This window comes from Barbus barbus, assembly GCF_936440315.1.
Source record: "Barbus barbus genome assembly, chromosome: 5".
NCBI lineage: Eukaryota > Metazoa > Chordata > Actinopteri > Cypriniformes > Cyprinidae > Barbus > Barbus barbus.
This window is the reverse complement of record NC_136733.1, coordinates 33703375-33731217: the sequence shown is the minus strand read 5'-3', so window position 1 is coordinate 33731217 and position 27843 is coordinate 33703375. Positions and strand designations below refer to the sequence as shown.

Genomic DNA, 27843 nt, shown 5'->3' with positions numbered 1-27843 from the left:
TGCCATGAAGAATTAAGGCAGTTCTGAAGGCAAAAGGGGGTCCAACCCGGTACTAGCAAGGTGTTGCGATCCCAGTGAGTGTATGCGTAATTGTGTGTTGTGTTGTTTTTTTGGATGGAAATTTTATTCTGAATATGAACACTCCATAGTGTGATATGGTTTGCTTTAGTTGAATATAATTAATTCTGGTTGAAAAGGAAACACGAGTCGAGGATTAAAACATTTCATTTTCCTTTTTCTTATGTCTACACTACACTACATACCTTAGATTTTTTTAATTCATATAAATTACTTATTTTCATATTATTATTTTTTTAATATTGATTTAAAATGTATATTTAAGATGGAATGATTTAATTAAATTAACATTCATTTTATATGTTGTTTTTAATTGTGCTTATTGCTGAAGCATGAATGTTTTTAAAAATTCATTCAATTACTGAATTTTACATTATGTGTATGTTTCATTTTCCATTTTGCAAGTGCAATTTGACACTGGATTCACACTGGACATGCATTAGAATTAAATGTGAAAAAAACAATTTCAGTGACCATTTTAATTCAATTTTGCAGGATTAAACCCACATCTCCAGTATCTTAAAACAGTTTGAACAATCACGCCAGTAAGAAGAGTCAAGGAGCAAATCATCATGGGGATGCGAGGCCTGCTACTGGCCTGTCTGGCAGTAGCCATGTTAGTTCATCTCTCTAGTGCTGGCTTGGTGAAAAGAGTAATTAGACACAGAAGAGAATCACTGTCACCGACCACTGAGAACTTGACCCTCCCAAGTCCTCAACAGCCCGTGGTCTTTAACCATGTATACAATATCAACGTTCCCTCTGGATCCCTGTGCTCTGTGGACTTGGATTCACCTGGAACAACACCAGTGAAGCCAAAACCGGCCAATCTGCAGTCTGACCAACACATAGAACACACCATGGACGGAGAGAATCAGATTGTTTTTACGCATAGGATTAACATTCCCAAGCAAGCTTGCGGTTGTGATAACCACATGCCTGACCTGAAGGATCTTCTGAACAGGCTGGAAATGCTGGAGGCAGAGGTATCCAGTCTAAGAGAACAGTGCACCAGTGGAACAGGCTGCTGTAGTGCTCAGGTTACAGGTAAGGACAAATATTACATACTGTAGATACTTTGGTAGTCCATTAGGAGGCTGAGCTTTATTAAAAATGTATTCAAAAGAATGCTGACTAAATTCAAATTATAGTTCATCTTAAATGGAAGAACTCTCTCCCCAAAATGGAAATTCTTTACTGATCCTCATGTTGTTCCAAACCTGCATACATTTCTTTAATCTGTAATACACAAAGGAAGAAATTTTAAACGATATAGTTAACCAAACATTTGGGCCTTTGACATCCATTTTATAAGGGACAAAAAAATAAAATAAACACTGAGACATTTTTCAAAATGTCATCTTTTATGTTCTACAGAAGACAGAAAGTCAAACAGTTTTGGAACAAAGTGAGACTTGAGTAAATGGTAACAGAATTAAAATTTTTGTGTGAACTATCTCTTTAAAATTTGTTTTTCCCACTAAATCTCATAAAACAGATACATATAAATATCTATATTTTTCTTTTAGTAGTAGCTCAGAGTTTAATCACTACATAAATATTAGAGGAGGCTGATAGCATAAAGGTATAAACAGACCAATCAGAATGCATATCCAACTGACACAAAGCCATTCAAATTGTGGCAGAAAAAAAGGAGAAAGGCATCAGCTTAAAGTCATTATCAGAGATACTGTAACCATTCAAGACACTTGGTTTTTAGTATCGCATTAGTTCTTCATCAAGCCTTCTTGTGGTTAGGGCAAGAGGTGTCACTTAAAATAAAAAACCTGCTGCAAAGTTTCATTGGTTCGAACAATATGAATTTACATGTTAGCCTCCCTAAAAATTCCCTCTCTGACTGTTGTTGCATTGATAGAGATATTTAAATTTTCATTCTCACAAACAACTCGGGTTATTACTTAGATTTTCAATGTGATTTCAAAACAAACCTGTCAGAATTGGTTTTGCTACTTATTTAGAAGTAGTATCATTGAAAAAAAGTAGTGCATCATTGTTTATCATAAACATGCAGCACAACCAGTTTGCTCCAATTGACTGTAATGACTGGTTCTTTTTAGTGAATCAAACATACAGCTTTCAGCTAACTGTGACACGTAAAAACACGTGTTTTGTCAGTAATGTTGTACAAATCTAAATGAATTGCCACATTTTTGTTTGTGTAGTACTGCTAGAGATGTTGAAGTCAAATGGCAGTTATTGGAATGCATTTATTTACACAGACCTTTTTTATTATTATTGAAATTGACATGAAAATGTCTGCTTTTTAGTATTTATTCTTTACAAGTACTAAAAGAAATGTTAATGGAGCCATTAAGGAATCGTTAAATTCTGTACAATTCCCATTCCTGTCTAAACCAGCATGAAAGTGTTTCTCAGCATAAACCAAAAATGACTAAAAACCTCTTTAGCAGGTGAAGTCACAACCAAACCCTACTGCAGTGGCCGTGGAAACTACAGCACTGAGACCTGCAGCTGTGTGTGTGAGCCCGGTTGGAAGGGAGTCAACTGCTCCGAGCCAGAATGCCCCAACTTTTGCCAGGATCAAGGCCGCTGTGAAGATGGCAAGTGCGTCTGCTTCGAGGGCTTTGGCGGTGAGGACTGCAGCATCGAGCTGTGCCCTGTGGATTGCAGTGAGAATGGAGAGTGCATTGACGGGGCTTGCATCTGCACTGAGGGCTTCATCGGTGAAGACTGCAGTTTTACCAACTGCCTAAACAACTGCCTCGGCAGGGGGCGCTGTGAGGATGACGAATGTGTATGTGACGAGCCCTGGACGGGCTTTGACTGCTCCGAGCTCATCTGTCCCAACGACTGCTACGACCGTGGCCGCTGTGACAATGGAACCTGCTATTGTGAAGAGGGCTTTACTGGGGAGGACTGTGGGGATCTTACCTGCCCCAAAAACTGCAATTACCATGGCAGGTGTGTCAATGGGCAGTGCATCTGCAACATTGGCTACAGCGGAGATGACTGCTCCAAGCTAACCTGCCTCAATGACTGCAATCAGAGAGGGCACTGCTTCAACGGGAAATGCATATGTGATCCTGGGTTCGAGGGTGAGGACTGCAACATTCTTTCCTGCCCTGACAACTGCAATGACAGGGGAGAGTGCGTCAACGGTGAGTGTATTTGTGATGTTGGATATGAAGGTGACGACTGCTCTGAGCTTTCCTGCCCCAATAACTGTCACAATCGTGGCCGATGTGTCAACGGGAAGTGCATTTGCAAAGTTGGCTTTGCTGGAGAAGACTGCAGCATCAAGACCTGTCCCCATGACTGCCATGGACATGGAGAGTGTGTCGACGGCAAATGCATTTGCCATGATGGCTTTGCTGGAGAACACTGTGGCATCAAGAACTGTCCCCATCACTGCCATGGACATGGGCAATGTGTGGACGGCAAATGCATTTGCCACCATGGCTTTGCTGGAGAAGATTGCAGCATCAAAACCTGTCCCAATCATTGCCATGGACACGGACAGTGTGTGGATGGCAAGTGTGTTTGCCATGATGGTTTTGCTGGAGAAGACTGCAGCATCAAAACCTGTCCCAATGACTGTCATGAGCGTGGAAAGTGTGTGGATGGCAAGTGTGTTTGCAATGAAGGTTTTGCTGGAGAAGACTGCAGCATCAAAACCTGTCCCCATGACTGCCATGGACATGGAGAGTGTGTCGACGGCAAATGCATTTGCCATGATGGCTTTGCTGGAGAACACTGTGGCATCAAGAACTGTCCCCATCACTGCCATGGACATGGGCAATGTGTGGACGGCAAGTGCATTTGCCACCATGGCTTTGCTGGAGAAGATTGCAGCATCAAAACCTGTCCCAGTCACTGCCATGGACGTGGGCAATGTGTGGACGGCAAGTGCATTTGCCATGATGGTTTTTCTGGAGAAGACTGCAGCATCAAAACCTGTCCCAATGACTGTCATGAGCGTGGAAAGTGTGTGGATGGCAAGTGTGTTTGCCATGATGGTTTTGCTGGAGAAGACTGCAGCATCAAAACCTGTCCCAATGACTGTCATGAGCGTGGAAAGTGTGTGGATGGCAAGTGTGTTTGCCATGATGGTTTTGCTGGAGAAGACTGCAGCATCAAAACCTGTCCCAATGACTGTCATGAGCGTGGAATGTGTGTGGACGGCAAGTGTGTTTGCCATGATGGTTTTGCTGGAGAAGACTGCAGCATCAAAACCTGTCCCAATGACTGTCATGAGCATGGGCAGTGTGTGGACGGCAAGTGCATTTGTCATGCTGGTTTTACAGGCCATGACTGCAGCGAGTTGACTTGCCCCAATGACTGCCATAACCGAGGCCTTTGTGTAAAAGGCCAATGTGTGTGTAACAGTGGGTTCACTGGGGAGGACTGTGGTACAAAGACATGTCCCAACAACTGCCAAGACCGTGGCTACTGTGAAGATGGAAAGTGTGTCTGCTCTGAGGGCTATACCGGTGAGGACTGCTCTGTTCTGACCTGCCCAGCAAACTGCAATGATCAAGGCCAATGTCTGAATGGAATGTGCATATGTGATTTAGGCTTCACTGGCGACGACTGCTCTGAAAGTAAGTCACTATATTTTACACTGGAATATGTAACACAGCATATGTATAGGTTATACTTGCACTCTTTTGTCTATTATACTTTCTCAAAGGAAAAGGAGGTCTGTCCTGATTTTTACAGAACCCCAATATGAGCTATTCGAGTAATAATAAGCGGATTTAGCCATAAAATGTGCACTTTTTTTGTGAGCACTTTAAATGGTCTTTTATAAACTCCGTATATTACATTATACTATATTATTATTATTATTATTATTATTATTATGTATTATATTATTGTGTGTAAATACACACACATACAGTATATGTTGAAAATATTTACATGTAATTACATGTGTATATTTATATTCATATAATTTGTTATATATAAATATATTTAATATACATACATAACATATTTTTCCTAAATATATACATGCATTTGTGTGTATTTATATAAATGTATATAATATTAGAAATGCCATCAAATAAAATTGCTCAAACAACAGCTTCAAACTGGTTTCCCAAACACTCCTCCCAATCTGCCATTGGTCAGACTATCTAATAGTTCTGCCCTTAAATCATGTTATTGGTTGAGTGTTGCTATGGCAGGAAATGTGTTGATAGTAGGGATGCATGATATTATTGGACTGATATCGGAATCGGCCGATAATGGCCGATAGATTCACTGTTTTGGATCGCTACATTTAATCTGTGAAAGCACGTACAGAATGAAGCATCCGGTGTGTGACAGACTAGAGTAAACCGTAATAGCACGTGTAGAGGCAGCAGCGACAGCCTCGCTCGGGTCCTAACGCCCGTTCGGTAAGGAGTTTTAATCTGTAGGGGGCATTATTGTCCTACTTCTAATTAGATTAAAAGTAAAATAGCCTACACAAATAACATGATTAAATAAAGCAGTAATTGATGTCATAAAATTATGAGTATGTTTTGATTTAAAGGTCAGAAGCTATAGCTTACATGAAAAAAATCACAAACATTAAATAAATTTAATATTTTTATATATACTGATTTATACATTAGTGTGTAATACTTTTTATTTTTTAAACAAATATTAAATATTAAAATAAAATATTAGGGTTAACTGCATCTTTCTGGGGAAAAAAATGCAGCGGTTGATATAGTTTATATATATAGTTATTTTCAAAGCTTCAATGTGCTGTCAAAAAACCTTGATTATTGTTGATTTAATTCTAACAAGTTCTTTTTAAAAACTAACCAAAATTAAAAAATATTTTGCTTATAATTTCTACACAGGAGAGACTTGGTGTTGTTTTCAAACAAAAGGAAATATATCGATATCGGTATCGACCAAAATGAGTTGAAATATATCGGCATATCGGATATCGACAAATCCAATATCGTGCATCCCTAGTTGATAGCACTATAGAGCCACATTGTTTTAGGAAGTCAATCTATGAATGGTTTATGTACTTGTCTCTGCACATTCAGCTGGCATTCAGCTTTTTTTATTCACAGGTTCTTCTAAGATTAAGTGAATACTTTGACATGTTTCAATCCACAGTCTCCCCACCCAGAGACCTGACTGTGACTGAGGTCGATCCAGAAACAGTGGACGTTTCCTGGGTCAATGAGATGCTCGTGACGGAATATCTTATCACCTATGTGCCTACGGCTCCTGGCGGTTTGGAGATGGAAATGAAAGTTTCTGGTGAAAAGAAGACAGCCACTATTAGGGAGCTCGAGCCTGGCATAGAGTACCTAATCAGTGTCTTTGCTGTCCTGAACAGCAAGATGAGTATCCCTGTCAGTGCCAGAATAGCCACACGTAAGTCACCCATCATCATGCTTAGGAAAATTATTTGTTATTTTGTCCTGAGTATATTCTGCGAAACTGATTCATATCCTACAATTAGATCTTCCTGAACCTGAGGGTCTGAAATTCAAATCGGTTAGAGAGACCGCAGTGGAGGTTGAATGGGACCCCTTGAACATCCCGTTTGATGGCTGGAACCTCATTTTCAGAAACACAGTGAGTGCCCTGGCATGCTCCGTAAGTCTTTAGGGTGGCTATGATCCAAAAGAGTATCGTTGCCCTCATGTTTTCTCCTAAAAGATGTAATATAAAAAAGAACCGTTCTGTTTGCAAGTAATAGTTTAAAATGAGAAGCTCAAAAGGCACCCAGTGGAAAATAGCTGAGTGGTGCCACTATGCAAAAAGCTACTGTCGAGAAGTCTGCGATTTTGCAAGACAAAACCCTCAAAGAAGCTCCTGGCAACAGAATGCGTGACCATGTGCCACAGAACTCTTATTGTCTCTGTAATGCTTTATTTTCTTTCTCAAGGGCTTATGCAAACTCTAAAAAACACCACCATTAGAACATGCAAACCTCCCCTACATCCCTCTTTCAAAACACAGCTTGGCGGTCTCATTCACGCGTCAAGTTTAGGGATGTCAATGCCAAAATAATTCTCACTGTGAATTAAAACACTCATCCAAGTGGAATCAGCTAATAGACCAAAGTGTTTACTCTCAGGACACTCTCTCATTACCCCGTAGTTCATGGGAGCTTGACTTTGTTTTCCTGAGGTTGCTTCTTTGATGCTTTGTGGTGCTCTTTTATTAACCAGCAGAACCTTTGACCAGCGATCTGTTATTAGATTTAATATATTCACCAATTCAGTTCACCCCAAAAAAAAAATCTGTTTTTGAATTGCAGAAAGAAGAGGATGGAGAGATTTTGAACTCTCTCACCCCTCCTGAGACCACCTTTGAGCAGTCTGGTCTTGGACCTGGACAAGAGTATGAAGTCAAGCTTGAGGTCGTAAAGAACAACACCCGTGGACTCCCAGCCAGCAAGAACGTTGTCACAAGTAAGCAGCTGTCGACAGCATTTAACTATAAACCATGACCAGTCTGCTAATTTTCAGGACTTTTTTTTTTTTTTTTTAAAGAGACAGGAGGTCTTACCTGAAATTAGAAATAGCAGTCAGCGGTTTGTTAATCAAGTCAAGTCAAGTCTGCTTTATTGTCAATTCTTCCACATGTACGGCACATACATACAGAGAATTTAAATTGCGTTACTCTCAGACCCTTGGTGCATACAGTTAACATTAAACACTGACAGTAGACGTTCAAATACAGATAAGTACAATTTAAACATATGTACATACAACTATACAGATATACAAATGAGGACATTGTAAAAAAAAATAAAGAAAAACTGATAAAGTGGCATAAGGGACATGGCAGATAGAGTGCAAACCAGTTAAATAAAACAAAACTGTGCAGTTATATGTGTATATGTATAGAGTGTATATATATATATAGTGCAAGAGGAGCTTATCAGTCTGAGGACATTGTAGAAAAATAAAAAAGAGATAAATAAAGTGGCACAAGGCAGAATAGACAGTGCAAACCAGTTAAATTAAACAAAAACTGTGCAGATATAAGTGTAGTGCAAGAAGAGCTTATCAGTCTGTTAAAGTGACAGGAGAACAGTCTTTTTATCAGACCATCCGAAGAGGTAGTTTGCAGTCAATGCTGGATGAAGTAGTGATCAGTCCAATGCTGCACAAGTGACAGGTGCTGGTCACAGTTGTTAAGTGGGTGGGTGGTGGTGGGGTCGTAGTGTCAGTGTTCAGTGTTGCATGGGGTAAAAGAGGGGAGGGGGGGCAAGGACTGGAGGGAGTTCAGCTTCCTGACAGCCTGATGTATGAAGCTGTCCTTCAGTCTGCTGGTCCTCGCCTGGAGACTCCGCAGTCTCCTCCCTGATGGCAGCAGACTGAAGAAGCTGTGTGTCGGATGGGTGGGATCACCTGCAATGCAGAGGGCTTTGCGGGTGAGATGGGTGCTGTAAATGTCCTGGAGGGAGGGGAGAGAGACACCAACGATCTTCTCAGCTGCTCTCACTATGCGTTGAAGTGACTTGTGGCAGGATGCGTTGCAAGCGCCATACCACACAGTGATGCAGCTAGTCAGGATGCTCTCAATGGTGCCTCTGTAGAAGGTGCACATGATGGGGGCCGGGGCTCTGGCTCTTCTAAGTTTGCGGAGGAAGTAGAGACGCTGCTGTGCTTTCTTGGCCAGTGCTACAGTGTTTTTAGTCCAGGAGAGGTCTTGTGTGATGTGCACACTCAGGAACTTGGTGCTGCTCACTCTCTCCACAGTCGCACCGTTGATGGTCAGAGGGGCATGCTGAGTGTGTACTCTCCTGAAGTCAACAACAATCTCCTTCGTCTTCTCCACATTCAGAGAGAGATTGTTGTCACTGCACCACCCGGCCAGACGGCTCACCTCACTCCTGTAGTTTGTCTCATCTCTGTTGCTAATGAAACCCACCACAGTCGTGTCATCCGCAAACTTAATGAAGAGGTTGGAGTTGTGTGACGGTGTGCAGTCGTGGGTCAGCAGAGTGAAGAGGAGGGGGCTCAGCACACATCCTTGGGGGGCCACAGTGTTCAGTGTGATGGTGCTGGATGTGTTAATGTCGACCCATACTGCCTGAGGTCTCTTGGTCAGGAAGTCCAACAGCCAGTTGCACAGAGAGGTGTTGAGCCCCAGCTGGACCAGTTTGTGAGTGAGCTGTTGAGGGATGATTGTGTTGAATGCTGAACTGAAGTCTATGAACAGCATCCTGACATGAGTCTTTTTTGTCCAGATGTGTGAGGGCTGGGTGGAGGGCAGTGGCGATGGCATCATCAGTCGAGCGGTTGGACCTGTATGCAAACTGGAAGGGGTCCAGGGAGGGGGGGAGGACAGACTTGATGTGGTTAATTGGAAGTTATTTGCAGTGAGTTGCTGAGCATTTCAAATTGAGTTAGAATAACTGATTATGTAAGTGTTCGTTTCTCAAGACTTTATTTTGCAACGCTTTAACACTTGAATCCATGTTTCTTTCTACACAAGTCCAGCTAAAATATATACACTACTATTGTAAAGTTTGGGGTCATTAAGGTTTTTTTTTGTTTTGTTTTTTTAAAGTAAGACTATTATTCAGCAAGAATACATTAAATTGATATTTGACAGATCAAGTGATCAGATTGGGGAAATGGATGCTGAAAATTCAGCTTTGCCATAACAGGGATAAATTGCATTTTAAAATACATTAAAATAGAAAACAATTATAATAATAATATTTCACAATATTACTTAATTTTACTTTAAAACATCTAGTTAGTCTTTATACAATTTAAGATCTTAGTGAAGATATTGAATAACATGCTGTATGTTTATTTGATCATTTGATTGGGATTTATTGCTCATATGGGTCTGTCACCTTCCTATATCATTATGAAACAAAAGTGACATTCTATATATTATTAACATTTTTGTATTATGCCACATATTCTGAGTAACAGCTACAGAACAGAGAATTTCTAGCTCGTCGTCCTCTTCAAATATATATATGATATGATTGTAGGATGAGGGTTTACCCTCAAATTTTATACTTCAAAATTAGTGTTTGGCTTGCTGAAAAACCTTTTACCATTGTGACATTCGCCAAAAATCCTTTCACTTTGATCACTACCTTATATTAGAACACACTAAAGATTATATTGGAAAGAGATGTGCCATTATTACATTGGCCTCTTATGCTGTCAGTGCAACCAGAGTTTTCCTTCATGACAGGCTGTTTTTGCTGTCTTATAAATGTCTAAAATCTCCCAGCATGCCTCTAACGCTCCATCTACTCCATTTCTTCGACTTGTGCCACATAGGATTTGCATTAAAGGGGGACTAATTGCTCAAAGTGAGTTCTCTCCCTCACTCTCTGTGTGTGGGAGGCACCACTCAGCAACATGAGAGGCTGTCCTCCCGTGAGATAACTGGCGCATTGGAGCATCTCACATGCACAAATCTGCTCTAAGCTGCATGCAGTTCCTCTAAATTATTTTACGCTCACATGAGTATGAGCTCTCAGTACAGTTCCTAATCTAACAAACTGATTTAACCATGACAAATAAGGACCTAAGTAGCTATTTTACTTGTACTCTTTTTAGTCTTGGAGAAGCAGGTGTGCAGATACAATTCTTTGGTCTTATTGTCAAATGTAGTGATATAGATATGAATGCATCCATATAATGGCAATAGTGCTTTTTTCCCCAAAGTGGAGTCTTGAAGTGTTGCTATTCTATTTCAGGAAAAAAAAATAACATTTACCAAATTTTCAATGTTATTTCTTGATTGAATTATAATTATTTTATTTATAATATTTGCAATGTATGTTTTAATTGTTTTATTTTATGCACTCTTTAATAGTTACATTTTTAATTAAGCATAGTGACAATATGAAAAATACATAGTATAATGTGTATAGCTACCATTTTAGTTTAGGAGCGCGATCATCATATTTTCAGGTTCTTGATGTCAAAAACAGTATAGCAGCTGTTTTTAAACTCATCTGCTTGCATAAATGTTCACATTTTGTTGCTTTTTTCCCAGCTGTCACAAACATCTCCTCTCATCCACAGTGATTGATGCTCCCAGCCAGGTGGATGTGCGTGATGTGACAGACACTACAGCCCTTATCACCTGGTTTCAGCCTGTTGCCCAGGTGGACGGGATCTCTGTGTCCTATGGCCCAATCACAGATATAGACAGGAACACAATCAAGCTTTCCTCCATGGATACCCAGTACCATCTGGCTGAGCTGTACCCTGACACCGAGTATGAGGTCTCTCTCATGGCCCGCAGGGGAGAGATGACCAGCTTTCCGGTATATGGGACCTTCACAACAGGTACAAACTCTCTAGAAATCATTTCAGAAATTAAAGTGAAAATTCAGTCTGCTTTAGCAGGTCTACTGATAATTGTGCTGTACTTAGACCTGCATTTTGAAGCAATTTTCTTTGTCTTGCCCTGGAGGATAACCATACGTCTACAGGAAGTATTTTCTTTTATCCACATGTTGGTGTGTTTCAGACCTTGATGCCCCAAAGCACCTCAAGGCAGTTGAACAGACAGATGAGAGCATAACTCTGGAGTGGAAAAACAGCATATCCGATGTCCTCAATTACCGTGTCAAATATGGCCCACTTTCTGGAGGGGAGCATGGAGAACTGGTCTTCCCCAGCGGCCCGCAGGATACCACTCAGGCTAAAATCACTGGTGAGAGGCCAATTCGAATTACACAATAATTCCTCTCCAGAGATTTCAAACCACATCAATTACAAACAGATCATACAGATCAAAAACTGTTTGAAAACTGGAATAAAATTAGGCCATGCTGCAGTGCAGTCCAAACACATGCATGTCCATCTGCACATCCAAGCCATTTGTACCCTCTTGAAATTAGAAATGTAGTTCTCAGGTGTTGAAGTGTGGTCATTTTCAGAAAACATCCTCAAAAAGGATTTAAAACAATTGGAATCCCACTGCAGGTCTGAACAGAAATAGGTTAATTCAAAATTTGAGCTTCAAAGTGGCTTTTTTTGTACTTGTACTTATCAGCACTTTATTTCTAAATGAGCGCCTTTGTTTTAGTAACGTGAAGTGTTTACATGACTAAAAGCAAATGAGATGCTATCCTTTTTGTTGGTAATGCCTTATTCATGCCTTAAATGAAGTAACACTGGTGCTTCAATGTGAAAATCCCAGTCAAAAAGGGAAAGCAGAGGCTTTCTTCATCGCAGCAGCACTTCTATTATACACTTGTGCTTTGAGGCAATCTCCTGCGCTAATTCTTATTCTCTACAGCCATGTGTTACCGCAAGCAGGGATTATCATGGCTGGGAGAAAAATATATTCAAAATGGATAATAGATTCTTTGTCTGGTTTGCTCCTTTGTCCTTGGGAGGCCTGTTCCCTGTAAATAAGGCGGACGATCTTTTCGGCTAATAACGCAGAGTCTCTCTCTCTCACACACATATATCTCACTGGTTGTCTCTTTCACACAGTTATTATCTGTAATTGCCGTCACGCCTGTGATTTTATTGATAATGAGCTTCCTCTGCATTAGGCGTAATTTCATGCTGGAGGACTCCTGCACAGTGACCTCTGCAGGAGCCAATACAGGCATTAAGAGGGGTAAAGTGTGGGATTTGGGCTAAGGGCTCTTATGAATGGGGGCTGTGGGATCTGAGAATCTCTTGTATGATGGTAAATATTGTTTCTGGCCTGTGGAGAAGCTCTTTGATGCAGGCACTGAAAGGCATTAGATTGATATGGCATGCAGATGAAATCGAAACCGCGCTGACAACGAAAACAATTGCCTACCACGGAGGCTCCAAAAACAACTAATGTAAGAGATTAATGGTTTCGTTTTGACTAATGATTTGAGAGGACTGAATTTGCTGGGCTCTTTCTTAGGCCTTAGGCCTGGGACGGAGTATGGAATGGGAGTGACGTCAATCAAGGAAGAGCGTGAGAGTTTGCCTGCGACAACCAATGCTGTGACTGGTAAGACTTAACCAAATGATCAGTAACTCACCTGCACTTTGTTTTTTTTTTTATTAAATTTTTTTGACTTCATTTAATGTGCTTGTCTTCCCCATTTTCTCCTCTTATTAGCAGAGTTAAAAGTGCATGTGAGTTCTGTTGTCGTAATAAACCCACTTGTAGGTATGGAACGCTAATTCTGAAATGATTAGTTAAGGAAAAACTATTAATTTACACTTATGTCAAAAGTGAATGATGACCGGGGCTGTCAAGTACCAAAATGACAAAAAAGCACCATATCAAAGTGCTCATGTATCTTAAAAATAGTCCATATGACTCCTGTGACATAATCCAAATCATCTAAAGCCTTTGTGTGACAAACAGACTAATAATGTAAAAAAAAAATGTTTTTACTGAAAATAGTGACATCCATCATAGCTCTTTGGATTCTTTTTAGTGTAATTATTTTAATGAATCATTTGATCCAGTTCACAAAACAGGTCTAAATGATTTGTTCAGCTCACTGACTCAATCAGTGATTTGGTTGCAGTGATTAACAGCCCCCTGGATTATCAAAAGGAGCTCGAATATAACAAATTAATAATTTTTATTATGTCTGTGGGACTTTTTGCGTCTTAAAAGCTCCAATTCCCATTCATTGTAATTGCATGGGGAAAAAAAACATCCAGTCTCTCCTGTTTCATTGACCGTTGTCTTTCTTTTTCTTTAAATGAACTAATCCTTTAATGTAATATCCTTGTCCTCTTAGATATTGATGCTCCCAAGGACCTTGAAGTAAGTGAGACCACGGAGACCACATTGGCACTGGTTTGGAGAAGGCCGGTCGCCAAAATCGACACCTATGTGCTAGTGTTTACATCTGCGGATGGTACAGAAACTGAATTGGAGGTACCTGGTGCTGCCAATACCTACATCCTGACTAACCTGAGTCCCGGCATGCTGTACACCATCAGCCTGACTGCCAAGAGAGGAAGAAAGATGAGTGCGCCAGCCACTCTGTCAGCATCCACAGGTTAGTATGCATCATTACATTTTCATTTATATATTAAGAATGCATCTTCACATCCCCGTTTCTCTTACCTCTAGAGTGACAAAAGCAATATTGGTTTGGATCAAGCTTTTTTGAATAAGCTTTCAAAAAATGATTTGAATATTTTTTTTCACCCCATAAACATATTTATTCAGCAGGCCACTGAGGATATGAAGGCAAATCTGGAATTTATTATCTTGACTATTTTCCTCCCTTAAGTGCCAATATTTCTTTTGGAGTTTGAAGATACTGCAGTCCTTGTTCTATGAATTTGAATAAAAGATTTTGTAGCATGAGAAACTTTTTCATGAGAAAACTTCCATAAAGATCTCAAAATGCTACCATGTACTGGAAACTGGAGTTTAATATCCATATTATCTGCCCTCATTAATGGCATGTGGGTTTATTTTTCTTTTTAAAGAAAACCCAATGAAAGCCCAAATCTCTGCGGACAGGATGCCATTTCCAGATTTTTTTTACCAAAATGTTTTTGCTTTTATCACAGAATAATCATTAACTAATACCAGGGAGCGACAGAATATAACATCAGTTGTTTACTTTGGTCGCCAAGGCAAGACAACAGATATAGTGTTTCTCAAGATCCCAAACACACACACACTCACACATGCACAGAAAGCTCATTCATGTGATAATCGTCAGAGTGAGCCCACTCCCCTTTTGGATTTGCGTGATTTGACCACAATGAACTGTGGGGCGGACTGATAAATAGGACACATGCTGAGCCGCCTGTTAAAATGTTGTCTCTGAAATCGCCAGCACTATAATCCCAATGCATTTATTTCAGCAGCCATTATCGGCCTTAGACACGGCATACACTTCCCTCAGACCCGATGGAAATGGGAAGGTGGGGGGCAGGGAGACCTTTAGGTCTGGGCTTTCTTCTGTTCACTGAATGCTTCTCTGACATGATTATGAGAGTTTCAGCTTGTAACATGGAGACCGGATGACCATCTCAAAGGAAACATAAGGACACAACCAGGCCAAAAAGGAGAGAGCAAACAGTCACACATGCATGCACAAAGTTATGGTATGGTCACATACGTGAATTTTCAGCAAAAGATATATTGTCAATAATATAGGTATTTATGAAGCAAAGCTTACACAGAAATCACTTTCAAACCAAGAAGCTTTTTGTTGGACCAATTGTGACCAACTTGTAATCGCTGGGGGGAAATAATTCAGCCTTACACAAAATTCCCACATGGATACCTATTAAAATGACTAAAATTTGCCTGCAAAAATTCATGAGCAATGATAAATGTGACCACATCTTTATTGCTCGTGCATGCATACAACAAAGGCTTTATCCAAACACCTTTAAGGTGTCTGTTGCCTGAGGATCTCACAATGATAAAGCCATTCTTTTATTCTATTCCCATCTGCATGCTGTGAAGGCTATTCCTCAGACATACATGGGCCACTTTCAGTGCCGGGAACTCTATTGGATAAGTGTGCAAAATTAATCAATTTTCCTAAATTTCAGTTCCCATGAATGGCACGAGATGATCAATGAGCTGTTTTGCTGTTTGACAGCTTCGTATTGTTTTATCTACAGGTTTCAAAAGCAACAATCGGCCCTTATGCCTGGGAAGGTCATTCACTTCGTCCCCATTGTCTCTCACCCTATTTGCACGCCACATTTCTGCCCTCTTGAATGTGCATAGACAGGATAATGGTTAGCCCACTGTGCATCTCTTAGCTATCTGCCCCTTCTTTGCCTGTCAATGCTGACAATGCACAATGATGTTCAATTATAGGTTGCAATACACCGTGCTGCATGGCTGCCTCCCATATTTGAAGTGTTCAGCGTACCTCTGCTCAGGCAGGCTAGGCAGAACCTTCAAAAATTAATGGGCCATTTCTCAGGCCCATTAATACTAAAGCTGTCTCAGCAAGCTGGTGCTTGGATGTTAATAGGTTGCAAGAGAAAAGACTGCAAATTAGTTTGTCACTACATCTTTTTGAAAGTTATTACTCACAGTTATTACTGTTGTTGTTGTTTTTTCACTGCATGGGTAGATGTTCCTATTCGGTTTGGAACAGATGGAGATGAATTTGTTAGGAGTAACACATTAAAACGTTTATTGTTGCTCATAACATGGATTTTACCTCTAATATTTAAAATGTTTGCATTGTTTTGAATAATGTGAAACTTCTTTGTTTTCTGGTCTTTGTACTTCAATTCATTCAACTCCAAGCAATAAAAAAATGACCATCTCAATGAGAGAAGGCCTTCAGAAAACAGCCAAACCTGTTCAGTCACCATTACCTATGATATTCTTCTCCTATATGCACTTTTTCTTGCCAAATTAATTATCTTCTGATTTATTTGTCATCCAGATGAAGAGAAGCCTCAGGTGGGCAACATCACCATCTCTGATGTGTCCTGGGACAGCTTCAGTGTGTCCTGGGAGCTGGACAGAGGAGAGGTTGAGGGCTTTCTGGTTGAAGTATCTGACCCAGATGGCTTATCTGATGGCCAGAACCATACTCTATCCAGCCAGGAGTTCAGCCTGGCTGTCACTGACCTCTCCCCTAGTACTTTCTACAGAGTCACACTGTATGGGCTGTACAAGGGAGAGCTCTTAGATCCTGTCTTTGCTGAAGCCATCACAGGTATCAATTCTTGCCCAATCTTGGACCAGCTTGGTCTTCTTTTCCAGTTTTCTTGAGATCAAATGCTGTGTCTCAAGCAGCAAAACCGACTAACCTCTTTTCTGATGTGCAGTTCATCACATCACATGGTGAATTAAAACTAACATTTTTATTATTATTTTAACCAGTTTTTTGTAGTCCTCATAGTTTATTAATTTCTTCATCTACTATCATCTAGTACTGAAACTAGTTTACAACTAGTATTTATTGTATTTTCCACTATTAATATAGAAGTAAAGTAAATATTTGGGGGATTTTTTTTCAACAAAATAATGAATATAATGCAGCCACATCCAATATGACTGATTTCAGGAGAATTCTCAAACAATTAATACTTTTTATTCAGCATGGATACATTAATCAAATGTGCTTTGATGCATTGATCTATATTACCGTTTTTACTGTAATTAAGACAGCCATGGTGTTAAGAGAGTTTAAAATATTTTTAAAAATCTTGCAATCCCAAAATTTTAAAGTAATTTAATGCAGCCTCATCCATCATGACTGAATCCAAAATAAATCCCAGGGTCCGAATATGTCTATTTCTATATATAGTATACAAAAAACAATACGTCAAATATGTCAGAATAAACCGTTTTCATAAAATGAAATTTATACTAATACATATGCATACTTGTAGAACAAAGAGTACTTCATTAATCCCTGACAAGTGAGTTCATAATCAGATGCAGTAATACTCTGACAGTACATGATTTCAGATGCAGATAATAGTGTGCAAAGCACTAACAAACCAAGCCCCTTTCAAGTCAGCGACAGATTCTGTCATCTGCTGAATTTTGTTGAAGTAACACTGACATTCAGAGCACACCTGCACTGCATCATAATGCCTCCCCACACTTTCACGTCTGCATAATCACCAGCACAGCCTCCAGGTGCAGTAAATGACCTCTGCCTGTCATCGCTGGTACATTTGTGTTTAACAGGCAAAACAAAGTTAGACTAATGATGCCTTTTTCATTCTAATTGACTGCGGCATTCAACTCACATTGTTGGTGAGTCCGTTTAAATCATTTAGTTTGTGGCATTTATAGTCTACCAGCAAACCAGACAAGTTGTATTGTAGCAAACACATTTATTAGGCACATACCCACGTTTTGCCCCTCCTCACAGAGAGTCAGCGAATAGAGCGGGTGACTGGATAGAACTGTGACTGTGTACTGCCATGGAAGTTATCCTGAGGAGTTTTTGTCGCTTCTTGTGAAGGATCTTTTCAGTATGCACGCCCAGCTTTCTGACCCTGCGCTACTGCTCATTCTTATGCCTCACTTTCACACATTTTCTTGGCGTTTATCAGCCAGTTGCTGCAGGGGCCACAGTTGTAGCAGTCTCTCAAGTCTGCATGCAAATAGGCAGAGGAGAAGGGGAACTGATTGGATTTCTGTTAACCTCTTCTCTATTCATGTCACATGTCCCATGAACTCTTGCCTCTCTCTGGCCTGAGTAATACAAGCTTTTAAAACCAGAAAAGTGTACAATGTTTACAGAAACTTCGGCAGTTTTTTTGCTCTGGTTGGTTTGCGAATCCCTGCTGCAACATTTAGCTGTGTCAACACAGATATCCCCCTCAAAGGTTTTAGCTGCCTGCTGTAGAATTACTGCTTCCAGACCATGTTTCCGTAGGTTAGCTGGTGCCTTTTCCACCTCCACAAACAGATGTCTCTTTGTCAAACCGGAGAGACTTAGAAGCCAGATGAAAGTGATCCTTGGAGAGCACATGTTAGTACTCTTGAAATGCCTCAAACACTGCTGACACTCTTAAACAAGTGAACAGTGCTAATGAAGAGGGACAGCTCCACGGGATTTGTCCTCGCTGGCTTTCATTTCCAACACTTTTCCACATTCAACAAATGTCTTTTCTGTTTCACATCATCCAGAGCTTTAGAGGAAGAGGAGGTTCAGTCTGGTCAAGGGTCTTTTTTTCCCTTTTCTTTTAAAAGTTTAGTTTAGGACAACAAGGCTCTATTTAGGCATTGTCAGTTTGGAACAATACTACATTGTTTTTTTTTTTATATATATTTTTAATCTCAGTATTGAGTATAACTATTGAATTTCCATTCAATTTCTATAATTTGGTGATTGCCTTCTGTGTATATCCAGTATCCAATTATTGTTATTTTATTCTTAATTAATCCCAAATTTAAATTCTAAATATAAACTGTATATTTTTTATATATAAAATGGTATTTTTTAAATTTGCATTAAGAATTTTTTATATTTAGAATCTGGCTGATGGATTGTTAAACATCTTCTGGTTTTGAATAAATTTTGAATTTATTATAATTCAACATGATTTTCCTTTTCCTTAATACTCATATACTTCCAAAGTAAAGGAAAGTAAAACTAACATGTAAAATGTGTGCTAGGCAGTAACTGGTTCTTGGTACATGAAGATGAAGAGCAAACCACAGCATATTAAGACTGGACCACATTCTGGCACATACAAGGCTATTGTTAAAAATACAATGCATTGCTCATGTGGTCAAGACATCCCTGAGGCTTTAGGTTTTCAGTTTTACATATCCTTACCACAACGATTGCTCAGAATTCATATCTTTCATTTTCATTGGCCTTCTTGCAAGATCAGCTAAAACGAGACAAAAATGTATTTCCAGGTTGAGCCCAACTGTCAATATGATTATTATGGATATGTCATTGTCCTAGAACAGCTCTGTCTTGAACCCTGCATGGCTGCTATTATAATATGACGATACAATTATGATGGTGGAACCTAATATAATGGTGGAAAATTCATCAATGTCAATTTTTTTTTTTCTACTAACCAACAGATCTCATTCCATATTCTAATCCAAATATGTAAATTAAATTTACTGGCTCACTGATTTCAGCATCACCTGCCACAGATATAGGAACAACTGATAGATGACTGAATAATTGATTTTTAAAAAAGCCTATTTTCATGCATGGGTAACATAATTGCTGAATTGTCTCTCATCCAGCAGCGTCTTCCCCTTCTCAAATTTATATGACTTTAACAAACACCATAAATAGGGAAAAATTGGTTTAGGGAACCACATTCGCTGTTCTTGGCCATTTAACCTCTTCTAAGTACATTCCACAGAGTTTACAGAGGAAGAACAACTTTATTATTTTGTCAACCAGAAACTGAACCTGAAGTGGAGCATCTTTCAGTCTCGGACATCACCCCGCACAGCTTTAAACTGACATGGACAGCACCAGAGGGCGTCTTTGATACATTCACTTTCAAAGTCGTCGATTCTAACAGCCTGGGACAACATCTCCAGATCAGTGTGTCTGGAGACAAGCGAACAGAAGCAGTGACTGGTCTCAATGAAGATACGAAGTATGAAATCGAGCTCTTTGGGATCATTTTGGGACGGAAATTCCAGCCCGTTTTGGCTGTAGCTCGAACAGGTATTTAGATTTTTAAGAGAAGGTGGAGGAACCACTTTTTTTTTTTTTTTTTTTTTTTCTTTTCAATGTTTTAATGTTTCTGTCAGCTAGCAGGTTTGATCAAAACTCATACCCATGACAAATGAAGTCTTTTTCATTCATCCATTACCTCCTTTCCCATTTTTTTTAACAATATTACAACATCACTCATTGTATTCTTTTTCCTTATTGTGTCTGCAGAGTAGCTCAATAGTCTCTCATTAACAACAACGGTTGCATCCAAGTCTTCTCTCACCAGTTTTACTTTCTCTGTTTCTATCTGCTGTGTGATCGAGGGTTTTGTTTATGAAGTAGGACAAACTATTTTGTGCATTTGTCCTGATTGCATGCTTGTCTCTGGCAATTTTCCTTTATATTAGTGAGCTTCACTTTCTACTTGTGTTTGATGTTGGCATGTCACACTATTGTGCCTCTGTACTGGGGGGCATGTTAATCTTCTTGCATCTGTCACGCGAGATTCTGAGGTCCAGCGCTGAGAAATAGCTTTAAGGCCAGGGCCTTTGTCTGCGTGTCCTTTCTCTGTAGTCACACAGTTGGTCATCCTCATGTCCTGAATGTTTCCTTTGATGCATCTATTTGTTGCAGCACAATAAATGGGGTTTCTTTACACCAACTGTATTTTTGTTTCTCTTACAGTCTGAAATGACTTGTTTCTGGGGAAGGGTTTTTAACTCCTATTTGTCAAATGCTAGAACACAGATTTTTAACTGTATATTTCTTTTCTGTGTGTCATTCTTACCAAGGTCTGGGAACACCCAAGGGGATTCGCTTTTCTGATGTAACAGATACATCGGCTACTGTTCACTGGACTTTGCCCCATACCCATGTAGAAAGCTACCGGGTCACCTATGTGCCCATTCAGGGTGGTAAGTGACACGGTCATGGTTTTAGCAGTTACTTTTTAAATACATTACAATTGAAAAGTTTGTATTTTATTATATATAAACATTACTTGATTTTTTTAATATTTTTAAATGTTTATTCTTGTGCAAAGCTGAATTTTTAGCATCCATTACTCTAGTCTTCAGTGTCGCGTGATTCTTCAGAAATCAGTCTAATATGATGAACTGGAGCTCAAGAATTTATTTATTTATTGGATGAATAGAAAGTTCAAACAACAGCATTGATATGAAATAGAACCATAATACATGTCTTTACTACTTGATCAAATTAATGTGTCCTTTCTGAATAAAAGTATTCATTTCTTTTGGGGAAAAAAAGAGCTTTCTTACCCCAAACGTTTGAACGTATATTAGTACTATTTATAGCACATTTGGATCTTTTGTTCTGGAAATGAAAGCAAAGCCTTCTTCCCTCCAAGTTGGCACACAGTCCATCTTAAGAAAGTGAGACTCTACTGTGTGGCTTTCTAAGCATTTGGATGGTTGCCTGTTGGAAAATCATAGTATTATTTGTACTTCCTCAGTTTATGATTTGTCATAAATTATATCTTATGTAATATATTGCATAAGTTGCGGAGGAAATGCTAGACTGCCGTCTTGTTATAATAAATTGATTGAAATCAAGAGATGTCCCCCTTAAGTCTCATAGTGTACTTTTGGCCTCTCTGTGATCAGTGCAGGTTTTTAGATCAGGCCCATCTTCAGTTATGTGAATCTATCAGTGCATATCATAAATCAAACCACACTGTTTTATCCATCAGCACAGCATTTTTGCATAGCACCAATCTCAAATAATCACAGACAGTGCTGCCCCTCTAGTGATAAGCACTAGTTCTAGTTTATCTCAGTGTTGTGTCTCCCCCTGCAGGCAGCCCTATGACACTGAGAGTAGATGGAGAAGAGTCTCGAGCCGTGCTGCCTAATCTGACCCCTGGAGTGGTCTACCAGGTCACTGTCATCGCTGTGAAGGGCTTGGAGGAGAGCGAACCAGGATCTGATAGAGTCACGACAGGTACGACAAGAGTATTATTCTAGAAAATAATCAATTTATAATATAATTTATAATTTAATAATTTAATATAAACATATTTATTATTAATTATAATTATTAATACATTTTAATTAATATTATATTATAAAAGAATTATTATTTTTTTTTTTAGAACCTAATATTCATAGCTAGATTCTGTATTATTGAGTACAGTATGACTTTTTTGCTTTCCTGTCTTGCAGAAGCCTAGTAATCGACTTCTAGCTGTCTCTCAGTGATTTTGCTTCTCTCTTGTCTCTCTGTTTGTATCTGTTGGCCCTCAGCCCTGGATAAGCCACGAGGTCTGACAGCAGTCAACATCACTGACACTGAAGCTCTGCTGCTGTGGCAGCCATCCATTGCTACTGTGGATGGATACGTCATCACTTACAGCGCAGACAGTGGTAACAACTCAGACTGTCCTTAATTATTCTTGAAGGAAGGCTGTTTCAGGCGCTACAGCCTAATACAATAAAGCAGTGAGTCTCAGTTGTGTTTTGTTCTTTTGTTAGTGGCTCCAGTGATGGAACGGGTGTCTGGGAACACTGTGGAGTTTGAGATGAGCTCCCTCACACCTGCCACTCTATACACCGTTAAAGTCTATGCTGTCAGAGAAGCAGCCAAGAGTGCCGCAACCACCACAGAGTTCACCACAGGTAAGGTGAACACTCATCACCCTTACACACAAACAACACAAGACATCTGGATGCTCATACAACAGAAATGTTTATTGGTGTAGAGAAAAATGGTAGCCTTCTGACATCTGCTTCTACTGGGCAAAAATACATGGGCACCTTTGACCTAAAAATAAAACGTTTTTACATTTTCAGGTTAGTTTTTCCACTACTAAATTGTCAGTGATCCTTCATGCATCACAGATCAAATTAGGCTTTTTGTTTTGGAAATCATGAAGAATGAGGTTTAATAATCATTCAATCAAATATTTTTTTCACACATTTTGCAGAATCAACTAATAAAATACACAATTTCTTCATACGAATATTTCCCATTTCTCATATTTCAAACTTCATCATTTTTTACACAATAACTACTGATTTTTTTCTTATTAATCATAATTTTAAATTTAATAATTCATGTTTTTATGATGGTTTTTGTATAGTTCAGTAATGAAAGTATGGTTCTGGGTCCGGCTATGTGTATATATGTATGTATTACTGAAGTTGAGATATTTGGTTCACTGCAGGAGAAAAATCTAATTAAGAGAAAATATTGTAATTAAAATCAATAGGTCAAGTCAAGTTGAGCTTTATTGTCATTCCGCTACATGTGGGGACATACAGTGGAATGAAATGTCGTGCCTCGCAGGACCACGGTGCTACATAAATACAGACATACAACAATGAAGTAAAAAACACTATAAACCTATACACAACTAACCTACTGACAGATTTAACTATAAGTATACTATATATAAGTATTTACCCTATACAAACTAAAATATACAAACTATACGAATGCTTCACAAATACTGTACATGTGCAAAGAGACATTTTGAGTCAAGCAGCTGGTTGGGGAACAGTGCAGGATGATTTGTAGTGCATGAGCATGTAAACATACATATATTGCTGAGTCTTTTGTGGGATTATGTACACGCAGCAGTGTGTGTAAAGTGTCTAGTGCACATAGAGGAGAGTGTGTTACTACAGGTGGTATGTACAGGCCCACAGGGTCCATGTTTCAGGAGGTAGGGGTTTGCATGGGGTTTCAGAGGGGGGCGGGGTAGATCCAAACAGATAAAGTGCTATGAAAGAAACACTTGGTTTTCCTTCCACTAGTTTATGAAAAGCCCAAAGAAACATAAAGAGTGTTTTTGCCTGTAATGTCTCACCTTAAGAATTCTGAATGCAAAGTTAATAACAGAATACCCTATGCTGCAGATGTTGATGCCCCTCAGAATCTGGCTGCTAGTAATATTCAAACAGAAAGTGCCATGTTGACATGGAAGCCACCAAGAGCAGACATCAGTGGGTATATCCTCAGCTTTGAGTCCGCTGATGGCATTGTCAAGGTGAGTGGACCACCTGAACGAACAACCCAACTTTAAAAATAATTTACAGCCTGACTGAAGCTTGGTCATTTTTCTGGTCTGCAGTGATTATTAAATGCATGGTCCAATGCCGATTCTGTGCTGTACTGAAATGTTCCTGGTTTTCTTCTCTTTGCTCAGGAGGTCGTCCTTAGCCCCACGGCAACATTTTACAGCATGTCTCCGCTGACTTCCTCCACAGAGTACACAGTCAGACTGCAGGCCATCGCTGGGCCAAAGAGAAGCAGAATCATCTCCACAGTCTTCACCACCAGTGAGCCAATAACCTCAAAACGCAACTTCATTACATGATCACAAATTCTGAACAAAATAAATTAGCCTCTGGTCAAACACTTTTCTCTTTCACAGTTGGAGTGCTGTACAAGCATCCTAAAGACTGCTCGCAGGCTCTGTTAAATGGAGAAACAACCTCAGGCCTGTACACTATTTACCTGCGTGGAGATGAGACTCAGCCTCTGCAGGTCTACTGTGATATGACCACTGATGGAGGTGGCTGGATTGTGAGTAATTCTTCCTCAAATAACATGCAGGATAGAAAGATTGACTGTTCTGATCCTACAGGAGGTATTTGAAGTGATATTTCAAACAAAAATGAAAACCTGTATCTGTAAATGCTGTAAATATATGTGTCAGGCTTTACAGGGTTAAATTAAAGTCTCATAATACACAGAGCAAACACACAGGTTATTTGTAATAATGTGGTACCTCCATACAGGTGTTTGTGAGACGCCAGAGCGGTAAAGTGGAGTTTTTCAGAAACTGGAAGAACTACACTGCAGGCTTCGGTGACCTGAATGATGAATTCTGGTTGGGTATGTTTACATCTGTGCACACATATCAAATGACTAATATTGCCCTAGGAAGCCCTAAGGTATTATGATATGGAGCAATTTTGAGCATGTTGGTCTACAAATCTCATTCTGTGTGTCTGCAGGTCTCTCTAACCTCCATAAGATCACATCCTCTGGGCAGTATGAGCTGCGTGTGGACCTCAGAGATAAGGGCGAGTCTGCATATGCGCAGTATGACAAGTTTTCAGTCTCAGAACCACGCAGTCGCTACAAAGTGCATGTTGGAGGATTCAGCGGCACTGCAGGTCTGCAAGATCTCTCTAATTCCTCAACATATAGTTGTCATATTGTGTTATATATATATATACATATACACACACACACACACACACACACACACACACACATTTGATTATATTGTTGTTTTATGTATATTAATATTAAACTATGTATTTATGTGAATTAAATAATTACATTTTGTCTAATATATTTTTATACTATCTTTCAAAACTTTAGGGGTTCAATAAGAGAGTTTGATCAAAAATAGTCAAATGTTCTGAAATATTACATTGTAAAATAACTATTTTCTATGTGAATATATTTTAAAATGTCATTTATTTCTGTCCATTTAAAAAAAAAAAAATGTATCCCTAATATAACAGTATGCTGCTTAATATTTGTTGAAATGGTGATATTTTTATTTTTTTTCTCAGATTTCCTTGATAAATAGGAGGTTCAAAGGAACAGTATTTGTTTGAAATGGACTTTTGTTTTTGCTGAAAAAATGTCTTTAAAAAAAAAAACGTACTGAGCCCAAGCTTTTGAAAAGTACTGTATGTAATAATTTTGTAATGCTCTTTTAAAGGTGACTCAATGACGTATCACCACGGCCGTCCATTCTCGACCTACGACAATGACCACGATATAGCTGTCACCAACTGTGCTCTGTCTTACAAAGGCGCTTTCTGGTACAAAAACTGTCATCGAGTGAATATAATGGGAAGATATGGAGACAACAGTCATAGCAAGGTACAAATTTCATATGTGTTTTCTCACCTGTCTAATAATACGCAGTAGAGACAGATTTAGATTGTTTTAAACTGTTTTATCTCCAGGGTGTAAACTGGTTCCACTGGAAGGGTCATGAGCACTCCATTGAGTTTGCAGAGATGAAGATCAGGCCTACGAACTTCAGGAATTTTGAGGGGAGAAGAAAGCGATCATAAACCAGTGCGCTCCAGCTCGAACCAAGCAACCCTCCACGGCTGACCATTCGCCCCTTGTTTCTCCTGCATCTCATCCCCTTCATCTACCAAAGTCACTGCCAGGAGCCCAGCCTGCTCTTCACACTCTCCTATTCATGGAGAACAAGTACAACAAAAGTTTTCTCCCCCCATTCAAAGCTACAGTCCATACACAGTTGTGTGTGTACCACTTCTGTGCATATCAATCTGACAGTAAACCAATAAACTCATAGTGAAGTGTTTAACATTACACACTGTGCCTGTACATCATAAGCACACCAAAGACAGACATTCCAGTAACATCTATATGATACAATGCCTATGGAGAGGAGATTTTGAGTTTGGCTTGGTGCTTTCCAGTTTAAAAAACAATGATATTATTCTTTCTGTATATCCCATACAGTTACAGTGGGAAGAGTTGAATGTTTGTGTGTAGTATTTTTGCTTCAGAGCCTCTTCCCTAGGCTGTGAATTAGCCTCAAGAATTATTTATCCTTTAACTTCTCAATTAGGGCGAGATGGTTAATGGCACATGATAAAAACTTGGCATTTAATATGCACGACTGCGTCAAAAATATCTAGTGGGGAGGCTCAGAGATTTTTTTTTCATCTCTTTCGTCTGTCTGTGACAAATCTAAGTACCCATGCTCTCTGTTTTCTCTCTCCCACAACTCATGCATTCATCAGTTCTGAAGTGGCACATTTCTGGAAGCGGTACATACAGTGTTCATGTATATGCACCTTTCGCCGTGCTTCCTGTACCCTATAACTATATTGGCATTCAGTCACAGAGCATAAGAATCTTGATTTGTTGTTTGTTATCCTCTAAAAAATGTTTAAATGAAACAAAAGTTAAGGCAGGACCTATGTTCAGTCTTTTCAAGTTTCAAGAGTTTTATTTGTAACTTGAAAAGACTGAACATAGGGTCTGTTTAAGTGATACTGTGTTCGCCAGTTATGAGCTTGTATAAGGATTCAGGAAAAGTGATGGCCAGGTGATTGGAATTATTGTAAACATAGCCTCATATGAAAGTTCTGTTTGCAAAAAAAAGAATTAATATACAGAATAAGTCTTTGTGTTCGCCCCTACCCTGCTATCGACTAAACCACTGACCCTATACAATACCTGTGTAAATTATGTCTCGTTTTGGTATTTGAATATTTTTGTTTGTTTATTAAATGGGTGTACAACAAGTGTTTCTTTGTAACCCCTCTTACAATAAAACAGATTTTGTTTAATAAATCACGTTTGCAGTGTGCGCTTATTTGGACACTCATTCAAAAAGCGAGCCTAATGTAACAACTTTCTCATGTTATTAATAAAAACCGGAATAATCCTATTTTGTCAATCTATCTTTATTTGCAAAATGCCCTTATGTTATTACTTCCTAAACGGCTGTGGGGGTTTACAACCATAACGCAACATAGATGTTTTCCTAGTACCATCATGTGTTGCCAGATTGCACGATGAAAATGCGCAAAAATGCGTGGTGAAGATTTGGACATTTGTATTGATTTGTGTGGGTTTCTTTACCATTTTAAATTATTTTCAAATTCAATTATTTAACTGTGAAACTAAAATCAAGCAAATATCTCTCCTCACTCAATCATTAAATCACTCTTTCGCTT

General features: G+C 39.2%; 1 protein-coding gene across 1 annotated transcript; it reads left to right on the top strand.

The window, feature by feature from the left end:
• Positions 1-650: 650 nt before the first annotated feature.
• LOC306870567 (tenascin-like) lies at positions 651-27553 on the top strand (the record flags this gene model as incomplete). Its single annotated transcript, XM_079417927.1, has 24 exons — positions 651-1125; positions 2511-3328; positions 3581-3665; positions 3852-4661; positions 6184-6447; positions 6536-6651; positions 7340-7493; positions 11094-11360; positions 11545-11730; positions 12931-13020; positions 13769-14032; positions 16412-16687; positions 19868-20140; positions 20923-21045; positions 21950-22093; positions 22396-22515; positions 22624-22767; positions 24010-24140; positions 24300-24432; positions 24528-24679; positions 24895-24991; positions 25114-25275; positions 25836-25999; positions 26086-27553. 24 exons carry the CDS (start codon positions 651-653, stop codon positions 26194-26196), a joined length of 5559 nt encoding a protein of 1852 aa, XP_079274053.1. The 3' UTR covers positions 26197-27553.
• Positions 27554-27843: the final 290 nt, after the last annotated feature.